The sequence below is a fragment of the Numenius arquata genome, chromosome 27 (genome assembly GCF_964106895.1).
Source record: "Numenius arquata chromosome 27, bNumArq3.hap1.1, whole genome shotgun sequence".
Taxonomy (NCBI): domain Eukaryota; kingdom Metazoa; phylum Chordata; class Aves; order Charadriiformes; family Scolopacidae; genus Numenius; species Numenius arquata.
Genome location: NC_133602.1, coordinates 535,035 through 546,461, shown reverse-complemented (window position 1 = coordinate 546,461; position 11,427 = coordinate 535,035). Strand labels below are relative to the sequence as shown.

The window sequence follows — 11,427 nt, the reverse complement described above, 5'->3', positions numbered from 1 at the left end:
CCCAAAACTTCCGGTCTTCTCGTCTGCTCTCGGCCGAACAGCGAGCTCGCGTGGGTAGAGTATCACCTCGGCCCGACGAGACGGCACGGGCAGAGCGTCACCCAGACCGGTCCTCCAGATGGGCCAACCAGGCGCGGCGACGCTGGGGAGACCGGAAGTTAGCGGGAGGAGAACCGGAAGTGCCGGTTGCCATGGTGGCCGCATGGGCTTAGGCTGGGCCTGGGTGAGTGAGGGCCTGGCGGCTCCCCTCCGACTGTCCCCCGGGAGGGTATACAGGGACCCCGACCCCTCTGAAACGATCCCAGTCCTCGGGGTGGGGGTGGGGGGAGCATCGCACTTGGGAGGGGACACAGGGACCCCGACCCCCCTGATATGGCTGCCCCTTGGGTGGGAGGAACCCTGTGACAGGGCTGTCATCCTCCCTGGGAGGGGGCGAGTACACTCTGACAGGGCGGCCATCCCCTGGGAAGGGACACAGGGACCCCGACCCCTCTGACACGGCTGCCCCTTTTTGGGGGGGGGGGGGGACACACGCAGGGACCCCTGTGACAAGGCTGCCATCCCCCGGGAGGGGACAGAGGGACCAGCTGTGTGCCACAGTGTGTCCGTCCCCTCTCCATCTCCCCCCTGCTGCAGCCCGAGGGGCTGGTTTCACTCGGGACTGGGTCTCCCGCCAGACCTCCCTCCAGTTTTGGAGGGAGCACAAATGGGATTCCCTGGGTGGCCCCCACCCTCCCCAGGCCCCCCAGAACAGCCGTAATAACCCCAGCGCTTCTTCCCCAGCACCACCGGGTGGTTTAATCTGCCGTCGAGATGACTCAGGCGGAAATAAAGCTGTGTTCCCTCCTGCTGCAAGAACATTTTGGGGAGATCGTGGAGAAGATCGGGACTTATCTGATCAGGACGGGCCCCCAGCCGCTGCGGATGATCGTCAACGAGACGGGGCTGGTGCTGGATCAGGTACGGCTCAAACCCACCCCCGGCGGCTGGAGCCTCGGTGAGATAACGCAGCCTGGATCGCTCCGGTGTCAGCCCCAGCTGCCAGTCATCGCCGCTGCTGCTCCTGAAGAAGTAGGAAAACCTTGGGAAGGACAAATGAGCCCCTTGCTGCTTATAAAATAAATCAGGTTTCAGAATCACAGAATGCTATGGGGATGGAAGGGACCTCTGGAGATCACCCAGTCCCACCCCCTGCCAGAGCAGGGTCACCCAGAGCAGGTCCCACAGGAACGTGTCCAGGAGGGTTTGAATGTCTCCAGAGAAGGAGACTCCACCACCTCTCTGGGCAGCCTCTTCCAGGGCTCTGCCACCCTCACAGGAAAGAAGTTCCTCCTCATGTTGAGATGGAACTTCTTATATTCAAGTTTGTGCCCGTTTCCTCTCATCCTGTCACTGGGCACCACTGGAAAAAGCCTGGCCCCATCCTCCTGACACCCACCCTTGAAGTATTTCCAGGCGTTGATCAGATCCCCCCTCAGCCTTCTCTTCTCCAGACTCAAAAGCCCCAAGTCCCTCAGCCTTTCCTCATCAGAGAGATGCTCCAGGCCCCTCATCATCCTCGTAGCCCTTTGCTGGACCCTCTCCAGCAGTTCCCTGTCCTTCTGGAACTGGGGAGCCCAGAACTGGTCCCAGTGCTCCAGGTGGGGCCTCCCCAGGGCAGAGCAGAGGGGGAAGGTGACCTCCCTGGTTGGTTTTCTGCAGCAGGAGAGATGGTTAAGAAGTAGTTTGGGAAGGATTAAAGTAACTCTGACTTCTCCGTAGGGAGCAAAGGCAGGGAATAGAGTCCGGAGGGATGGAGGTGACGCTCAGGGGACAAGCTGGTGGCAGAAACCAGCAGAGGGGAGGGTCACAGCGGGACCTGCACAGGGAGGAAAAGCTCCGTGGCCACCGTGAGCATAGTGTGGGGTTCTCCATCGCGTAACCGAGCCCCGCTCTGCCCCGAGCAGGTTAAAAAAGCCCTTTGCGTCCTCATCCAACACAACCTGGTGACGTACCAGCTGCAGAAACGGGGTTTCGTGGAGTACGAGGCCCAGTGCAAGCGGGTCCTGCGGATCCTGCGTTACCCGCGCTACATCTACACCGCCAAGACCCTCTACAGCGACACGGGCGAGCTCATCGTGGAGGAGCTGCTCCTCAACGGCAAGATGACGATGAGCGCGGTGGTGAGGAAGGTGGCCGACAGGCTGACCGAGACCATGGAAGGTGGGAATCTCCTCTCCCTTAAAAAAAACCAAAAAAAACCAACCCCAGGGATCTGGGAGCGGGAGGAGGAGCGGCGTTTGCCGGAGGCCAGTTTTTGCTCGGTGAACATGGTACCGGAGGCTCTTTGGGCCACGCTACGGTGGAAAACTGGCCGTGAACTTGGAGAAGGAGCCACCCAAAGCGGCCTCGCTGCCAAAGGGGTGATAAATGTTGCCCCACCCCCACCCCCAAAACAGCCCCCCAGCAGCTTGTTTTGTGGGTCCCACAGCGTCACCTCATCCCCTGGAGCCACAGGGACAACCCGGAGCTTGATGCCGCCGTCTCTCTCCTCTTTCTCCAGACGGGAAGACCATGGATTACACCGATGTCTCCAACACCTTTGTGCGCCTGGCGGACACCCACTTCGTGCAGAGGTGCCCGCTGGTCCCCGAAACCCCCCAGAGCCCCGATGCGCCCCCTCCCGCTGCCCCCACGTTGGTCGTCAACGAGAAGGACATGTACGTGGTGCCCAGGCTGAACCTCGTAGGTGAGAAGTCCCTCGGGGTCACCCTGGGTGCTCCGGGATGGTCGGTGGGGTCTTTGGGGAGCGCTCGGCCACACGCTCTTCACCCGAGATGGTGACAAGAGGGTTTTTTAAAAGCAAACACCGTCATCTTTGCTTGGCAGGGAAAGGGAAGCGGAGACGATCGTGCGACGAGGAAGAGGAAGGTGAACCCAAGGCTAAAAAGCAGAAGCAGGATGGAGAAAGCTCGGAGGTACTGAAGGAATGTCGCCCACGGCTCCGCGGGGCAGGACCGTGCCCGTGTCCCTCATGGAACTTTGCTGGGGATGCGCCTCTGTCCCCTCAGCCAAGGGCTGAGCTCCTTCCTCCTCCTCCTCCTCTTCGTCCTTCTCCGAGCTCCCGGGCTCGAGTGATCCAGTGTCTTCCCAGACACCTACTCCTGGGGAAACCAAACGAGCAGTTTTGGGGCTCTTTTTCCCTCGGTTTTGGGGCTCCCTCAGTTGTGCAGCTCCTTTTCCATCCGTTTTGGGGCTCCTCTCCCTCCATTTTGTGGCTTCTTTTCCATGTTTTGTGGCTCCTTTTCCATCCGTTTTGGGGCTCCTTCACTTTTGGGGCTCCTTTTCCGTCAGTTTTAGGGCTCTTTTTCCCTCACTTTTGGGGTTCCTTTCCTTCAGTTTTCTGGCTCCTTTTCCCTTGGTTTTGGGGCTCCCTCACTTTTGGGGCCCCTTTTCCCTCATTTTTGGGACCCCTTTTCCCTCCGTTCTGCCACTCCCTCACTTTTGTGCCTCCTCTCTCTCTCTCTCTCTCTCTCTCACTGTCCCCCCCCCCGTCACAGCCCCCGCCCGACGATGGCATTTACTGGCAAGTCAACATCGACCGCTTCCACCAGCATTTCCGAGACCAGGGGATCGTCAGCGCCGTGGCCAACCGCATGGACCAGGTCGGTGGCACCTCAGAACCCTCCGGCGGCCGCTCTCCGCCTCGGGGCAGGAGTTGTCATCACATTGGTGGGGGGGTCCATCCCTGCTCCGGGGGTGGCCCCCATTGGAAGAGCCCGGGATCACCTCAACGGCCATTTTCTTCTCTTCCCACCCCCCACCACCTCCCAAAAAACCCCCAGACCAGCAGCGAAATAGTGCGGACGATGCTGCGGATGAGCGAAGTCACCACGTCCTCCGGCGCGTCCTACACCCAACCCCTCTCCTCCAACGAGGTGGGTTCCTGCCCCTGAGGCTTTTCTCCGCGTTTGGATGGGGGTAAAAAAAACCAAACCCTGTAGATATGAAAAAAAAAAAAAAAAGCCGCTTATTCCATTTTACTCCCCCTTTTTTTTGGGTTTGTTTTTTTTTTTTTTTCCTTTTTTTCCTCCCGTAGATTTTCAGGTCTCTCCCGGCCGGATACAACATCGTGAAGCAGGTTCTGGACCAGTATCTCACCCTCCTGGCAGACGACCCGGTGAGAAAAAAACACCTGGTGGGCTTTCCTACCCTGAAACCCTGTTGCCTGAAGTCGTTAAATGCCGCTCGTTTGGCGGCTCCTCGCTGGGGAGAGCTCGGATTGAAGGAAAAAAAACACTTTTCTACCAATATTTAAAAGCCTTAAAAAATACGCGCGATGCTTTCAGGCTGTGAAGATGGGAGATACGTTATTTTATTATTTTTTGGGGGGTTCAAATTTGTGTATTAACTTGTTACAATCGAGATTTTTGGATTACTTTGGGATGCGCTGAGCTTGGCGTTTCTCCTGGCAGCTGGAATTCGTGGGGAAATCCGGGGACAGCGGCGGGGGCATGTACACCGTCAGTATCCTTTGTGCGGGACCACCCGCCCCGGCTTTTGCCACCCAGCGCGTGAAACCCTCCCCGAGTGTCGCCGTCACCCCTTGACCCTCATCTCCTCCAGATCTTCACAAAGCCCTGGCGTCGCTGGCCACGGCAACGCTGGAGTCCATCGTGGAGGAGAGGTTAAAAAACCAAAAAACCAACCCGGCGATTTGAAAGATTTCCGGAGCTTTTCTCGCTTCCGCCCGGCGAGTTATTTCCCTCTTTTTTCCCTTCTCCCTCTCAGGTTCGGTTCCCGCTGCGCCAGGATCTTCCGCCTGCTCCTGCGGAAGAAGCACCTGGAGCAGAAGCAGGTGGAGGATTTTGCCATGATCCCAGCCAAGGAAGCCAAGGAGATGCTCTACAAAATGCTGTCGGAGAATTTCGTCTCCCTGCAGGTGACGGGCGCTTCCCAGCGGGATAGCGGTGGGACACCGGCTCTGTCCCCAGCCCCTCGTGGGGCCGTGCTGCTCGGTGAAGTCCTTCTCCTTCTCTCGCCCACCGGCAGGAGATTCCCAAGACTCCCGACCACGCGCCGTCCCGCACCTTCTACCTCTACACGGTGAACGTCCCGTCCTCGGCGCGGATGCTCCTGCACAGGTGCTACAAGGTACGACCCCGTCACCACCACGGACGCTCCCCGAGACCCGCCAGGGACTCTGCTCGGTCCTCCTGTCCCCAAACGCCACCAGCACCAGCCTGATCCCTGCTGGGTCCCCACGTGGCCTCCATCCACGCCAGTGTTCCCAAACCGGGGGGGAAAGCCAGGCCCCCCCAAGTGTGCTCCTGCTCCAGGCGGTGGAGCCCAGTGGCTCTCCAGCACCAGCATCACCACCACCACACGTGGTTCTCTTCCTCCACCACACCACCATGATGCCCTCCTCCACCACCACCACCACGTATGGTTCTTCTCCTCCTCCACCACCATGCGTGGTACTTATTCTCCTCTTCTACCACAACCACCACACATGGTTCTCCTTCTCCTCCTCCTCCTCTTCCACCACCACACATGGTTCTTCTGCTCCTCCACCACCACCACACGTGGTTCTCCTCCTCCTTCACCACCACCACGCGTGGTTCTTCTCCTCCTCCTTCACCACCACACATGGTTCTCCTCCTCCTCCTTCACCACCACCACGCGTGGTTCTTCTCCTCCTCCTTCACCACCACACATGGTTCTCCTTCTCCTCCTCCTTCACCACCACCATGTGTGGTCCTTCTCCTTCTCCTCCTCCACCACCACCATGCATGGTTCTTCTCCTCCTTCTTCACCACCACCATGCGTGGTCCTTCTCCTTCTCCTCCACCACCACCATGCATGGTTCTCCTTCTCCTCCACCACCACCACGCGTGGTTCTTCTCCACCACAACAACCACCACGACGACGCATGGTTCTCCTTCTCCTCCACCACCACCACGCGTGGTTCTTCTCCACCACAACAACCACCACGACGACGCATGGTTCTCCTCCACCAACCACCGTGGGGGTTGGGCCACCCCCATGCGTCCCCTCACATCCCCCAGCCCCAGGAGCAACATGGCTTGGTGTAACAGCACCTTCTCCCCCCTGGGGACTCTCCTGGATGGTGCCACCGGGGGGTGACGGCACCAACATCCCCATTTCTCCACCCATTTTGGGGGTTTGCTGGTCGCTCCCCCCACCTCATTTCTATTTTCTCCCCCCCCCGCCAGAGCGTGGCCAACCTGATGGAACGGCGCCAGTACGAGACCAAGGAGAACAAGTGAGCGCGGGGCGTCGCGAGGACGGGTGGTGGGTTTGGGGGGGGAGGGTGGGGGACACACAGGAAGCCACCGTGTTCCTGTCCCCTGTCCCCCCAGGAGGTTGCTGGAGAAGTCGCAGCGGGTGGAAGCCATCCTGGCGTCCATGCAGGCCACCGGCGCCGAGGAGGCCCAGCTGCAAGAGATCGAGGAGATGATCACGGCCCCCGAGCGCCAGCAGCTGGAGAACCTCAAACGCAACGTCAACAAGTGAGCGGCGGTGGGACGGGACGGGACGGGACGGGGGGGACGTGGGGACAGGAGGGACAACGGGGGACCCCACCATCTGCCATCCCTCCCACCACCGCTCCCTCTGTCCCCCAGGATCGACGCCAGCGAGAACCAGGTGGATGAGACCATCTTTGTGCTGGAGTCCTTCATCGAGAGCACCGTGAAGAAGCCCTGAGGGTTCTGGGGGGGGCGACGGGGGGACGGGACACGGGGACACGGGGACGGGGACACAGGGGGACGGGACACGGGGACACGGGGACGGGGACACGCTGGCGCTTGTGCTGTTGAGGACAATAAAGCCGAAGCCGCTGACGCTGCCCGGGGGGGTCCCTTGGGGACGGTGTCACCGTGGTGGGGGGGCTGCGGTGGCCGGGGGGAGTGGGGGGGTGGTACCGGTGTCCTCCGGGGCTGCTGCCGCCGCCGCCGCCGCCAGGGGGCGCGCTCACCCGCTAGGCCCCGCCCCCTTTCCCCCGGAGAGGCCCCGCCCCTCCCGGAAGGGCCCATGGCGGGGATGGCGCGCGTGCTGGTGCACGTGAGGCGGGGCGGGGCCGGGGGACCCGCGCGGTTCGGGCAGGTACGGGGGGGGGGGGGGGGGGGGTGAGTGTGCAAGGGAGAGCTGTGAGTGTGCAAGGGGGGGGGGCACAATGGCCTCACACGAGTGTGCACAAGGCGGAGGGGGGGGGCGGCGGGCAGAGACCTGCGTGTGCGAGGAGGGTCTGGCGGTGGCCACCGTGGCCACCATTGAGCCATCACGGTGGCCACCACAGTGCCGTGGTTGTGGCCATCACGGTGTCACGGTGGTGGCCATCACAGTGCCGCGGCAATGGCCAGCATGCCATCACGGTGGCCACCACAGTGCCATGGTTGTGGCCATCACGGTGCCATGACAATGCCATGGCAGTGGTCATCGTGCCATCATGGTGGCCACCACATTGCCATGGTTGTGGCCATCATGGTGCAATTGTGGTGGCCATCTCAGTGCATGGCAATGGCCAGCATGCCATCACGATAGCCATTGTGGCCACCACAGTGCCATGGCAGTGGCCATCATGGTGCTATGGTGGTGGCCATGGCAGTGGCCATCATGGTACCATCACAGTGCCATGGTGGTGGCCATCATGCCATCACGGTGGCCATTGTGGTGGCCACCACAGTGCCGTGACAGTAGCTATTGCAGGGGCCATTGTGGTGCCCATTATGGTGCCATGGCGGTGGCCATCGTGGTGGCCACCACACAGTGGCCATTGTGGTGCCCATCACGGTGGCTATGGCAGTGGCCATCACGGTAGCCATTGTAGTGGCCATCGTGGTGCCACCACAATGCCATGGTTGTGGCCGTCATGGTGGCCACCATAGTGCCATGGCAGTGGCCATCATGGTACCATCACAGTGCCATGGTGGTGGCCATCACGGTGGCCATTGTGGTGGCCACCACAGTGCCGTGACAGTAGCCATTGCAGGGGCCATTGTGGTGCCCATTATGGTGCCATGGCGGTGGCCATCGTGGTGACCGTGGTGGTGGCCATCACACAGTGGCCATCGTGGTGCCCATCACGGTGGCCATGGCAGTGGCCATCATGGTGGCCACATCCCCTCTCTCTGCGTGTGTGTCCCCCCCCCCTCAGAGTGTCACCGGCACCTTCTGCGCGGCGCAGGAGGACGTGGCCACGGTGAGCTGCGGGCTGGCCCGTGGCCACTTCCTCCTCTCGGACGTGGCCTTCCCCGGCTCCACCCCCGCCCTCCTCAAGGTGGGTGACACCCCCCCCCAGTGTCCCCCCTCCCCCCCGGTGTCACCCCCCCCTCCCCATGTCCCCTCACTGTCCCCTCTCCCCGCAGAGACCCCCCTTCTGCCCCGCCAAGCTCCTGGGGGAGCGGGGGGACGCGGCCGTCCCCGGGGAGCTGGGTGGCCGGGGGGTGGCCGCGGGGGTGGCCGTGCTGCTGCGGGCCAGCACTGGCCACGTCCTGCTCACCCGCCGCGCCCCCACCCTCAGCGTCTTCCCCGGCCTCTGGGTGCCACCCGGTGAGTCCCTGGGGGGGGTCGCTCTTTTGAGGGGGGGGGGGGGGGCTGGCTACTTTGGGGGGGGCTACTTTGGGGGGGTTGTGGCTCCTTTTGGGGGGGGGGCTTCCTTGGGGGGGAGCTCCTTTGGGGGGGGCTTCTTTGGGGGAGGATCCTTTTGGGGGGGTGGCTCCTTTTGGGGGGGCTCCTTTTGGGGGGGGGGGCTCCTTTGGGGGGGCTCCTTTTGGGGGGATGGCTCCTTTGGGGGGGTGGTGGCTCCTTTGGGGGTGGCTCCTTTGGGAGGGGGCTCCTTTTCTCCTTTTGGGGGGGGGCTTCTTTTGGGGTGGCTCCTTTGGGGGGGTGGCTCCTTTAGGGGGGGGGCTGACTCCTTTAGTGGGGGGGGCTCATTTAGGGGGGCCTGGCTCCTTTGGGGGGGGGGGTGCTCCTTTGGGGTGCCCCTAACCCCCCATCCCTCTGCAGGTGGCCACATGGAGCCGGGTGAAGAGGTGAGGGGACAACGTGGGGACAACGTGACAGGGATGGGGTGAGTTGGGGGGGGTCCACCCTGACCCCCCCACCCCAACCCAACCCTTCTTTTCTTGGGGGGGGGGGTACGAAGCTGCTGGAGGTGGGGCTGCGGGAGCTGGAGGAGGAGACGGGGCTGCGCCTGGAGCCGGGGACCTTCTCCTGGAGGATGCTCGGCCTCTGGGAGGTAACGGCCTCCCCGGGGAGGGGGGGGGGCTCAGCACCCCCAAGGGCACCCCTGGGTGCTGGTGGGGGGGGTGGGGGGGTGTGTGTGTGTGTGTCCCCGGGGTCCCCTCCCGTCCCCAAAAGCCCCTCTCCCCGCAGTCCATCTACCCGCCCATGCTGAGCCGGGGGCTGCCGCGCCGCCACCACGTTGTCACCTACCTGCTGCTCCTCTGCGACGAGCCACACCAGCGGCTGGAGGTGAGCGCGGGGCAGGGGACATCGTCACCGTGTGTCCCCATGGCGGGGGCAGAGGGGGGGGGGGTCCCTTTCCTGAGCGTGGGGTCGGGGACGTTGTCCCAGCGTGTCCTCAGGGTTGATCCTTCTCTTTGGCGCTGGGTTGGGGACATCGTCCTGGTGCGTCCCCAGGGGTTGATCCTTCTCTTCGGCACTGGGTTGGGGACATCGTCCCGGTGCGTCCCCAGGGGTTGATCCCTCTCCCGAGTGCCAGGTTAGGGACAGTGTCCCTAGGGGGGACCCTCTCCTGAGTGCCAGGTTGGGGACAACATCCTGGTGTGTCCCCATGGGGGTGGTTCTTCTCCTGAGCACCGAGTTGGGGACATCATCCCGGTGTGTCCCCTATGCTGAGCACGGAGCTGGGGACATCCTCACGTCGTGTCCCCAAGGGGGGATTCCTCTCCTGAACACTGGGTCGGGGACATTATCCCAGTGTGTCCTCAGGGTTGATCCCTCTCCTCGGCGCTGGGTTGGGGACAACATCCTGGTATGTCCCCAGGGGTTGATCCCTCTCCCAAGCACTGGGTTGGGGACATTGTCCTGGTGTGTCCCCAGGGGTTGATCCCTCTCCCAAGTGCCAGGTTAGGGACAGTGTCCCTAGGGGGGACCCTCTCCTGAGTGCCAGGTTGGGGACAATGTCCTGGTGTGTCCCCAAGGTGGGGATTCTTCTCCTCAGTGCTGGGTTGGGGACATCATCCCGGTGTGTCCCCAGGGGTTGCTCCCTCTCCCAAGTGCCAGGTTGGGGACAGTGTCCCGGGCGGGGGGGGGGGATTCCTCTGCCAAGTGCCAGGTTGGGGACATCACCACGGTGTGTCCCCAAGGGGGAGGTTCTTCTCCCGAGCACCAAGTTGGGGACATCGTCCCAGTGTGTCCCCTTTCCTGAGCATCGGGCTGGGGACAACGTCCTGGTTTGTCCCCACGGTGGGGAGAAATCCCTCTGCCAAGTGCCAGGTTTGGGGACAACGTCCCGGTGTCCCCCCCGGGGTTTGTCCCTCCCCTGAGCGCCGGGTTGGGGACCAGGCCAGGATGCGTCCCAGCGAGAGCGAGGTGAGCGCCTTCGCCTGGCTGGAGCCCCCCATCCTGGAGGCCATCGCGGCCACGGAGGACGGAGAGGAGACTTTGGCCAACATCCCCAGGGACCTGCCGGCCACCGTCAGGTGAGGACGGGGACACTGGGGCAGCGAGAAAGGGGGCGCGGGAGCCCCAGGACCCCCATGGCCCTGTCCCTGATGGCCTTGTGTCCCCCCTCTCAGCATCACGGAGGTGCGGGGTGGCTGCTCCAGCAGCGCCCGGCTCCCCACGGCCACCCTCCTGAACACGGCGCCAGCCCACGGGGAGGACGTGGAGCGCGTCAGCACCGGCACCAAATTCGCCCTTCGGCTCTGCCTGGAGTCCCTCGGGGACGGGGGACAGGGCCAGCCCGAGGGTGGCGTCACCCCGCTCCCGCCGCCCCACGGAAGGGAATAAAGTTCCTCCCCACAGGGACTGGAGTCCGTGTTGAAGGGGGTCGGGGTGGGTCTCGGGGGGCAGGAAGGTGGGCACGAACCCTGCCGGCCACGGGAAGGGCGAGAAGGGGACAGCGGGGTGGCCCAGAGGGGACACGGCTCAGGGGCTCAGCACCCATCAGCCCATTGAGACTGCAGCCCCCCCTGCCCCGACCCCCCCATAACCTCTGGGTGGGTTTCTTTGGGGTTACAGGACTCTGCTCGTTACGGAAATCGCTCCGAGGGGTCGGGTGGCTCGGAACAGAGCGGGGTACGTGTCCCCCTGGCAGTACCTGGAGCGGAGCTGCTGGGCTTGCTGGGAAGTGGGGGGGTCCCTCACAGGGAAACGGGGTCCCTCACCAGGGTCCCCTGCTGGGAAATCGGGTCCCTCGCTGGTGTGTGGGGGTCCCTCACCGGGGAACAGGGTCCC

The 11,427-nt window shown here is 63.0% G+C and overlaps 2 protein-coding genes across 2 annotated transcripts; both read left to right on the top strand.

Moving 5' to 3' along the window:
- The first annotated feature begins 170 nt into the window (after nt 1–170).
- POLR3C (RNA polymerase III subunit C) lies at nt 171–6,850 on the top strand. Its single transcript, XM_074164479.1, has 15 exons — nt 171–223; nt 784–960; nt 1,947–2,202; nt 2,543–2,728; nt 2,869–2,957; nt 3,540–3,644; nt 3,825–3,917; nt 4,079–4,159; nt 4,455–4,506; nt 4,606–4,666; nt 4,771–4,921; nt 5,032–5,133; nt 6,216–6,265; nt 6,363–6,512; nt 6,627–6,850. The coding sequence occupies exons 2-15, from the start codon at nt 814–816 to the stop codon at nt 6,706–6,708; spliced, it is 1,605 nt and encodes a 534-aa protein (XP_074020580.1). The 5' UTR covers nt 171–223; nt 784–813; the 3' UTR covers nt 6,709–6,850.
- A 174-nt stretch (nt 6,851–7,024) lies between these two features.
- Nucleotides 7,025–10,997, top strand: NUDT17 (nudix hydrolase 17). Its single transcript, XM_074164417.1, has 8 exons — nt 7,025–7,107; nt 8,159–8,281; nt 8,370–8,553; nt 9,010–9,035; nt 9,149–9,241; nt 9,379–9,477; nt 10,534–10,670; nt 10,767–10,997. The coding sequence occupies exons 1-8, from the start codon at nt 7,036–7,038 to the stop codon at nt 10,978–10,980; spliced, it is 948 nt and encodes a 315-aa protein (XP_074020518.1). The 5' UTR covers nt 7,025–7,035; the 3' UTR covers nt 10,981–10,997.
- Nucleotides 10,998–11,427: the final 430 nt, after the last annotated feature.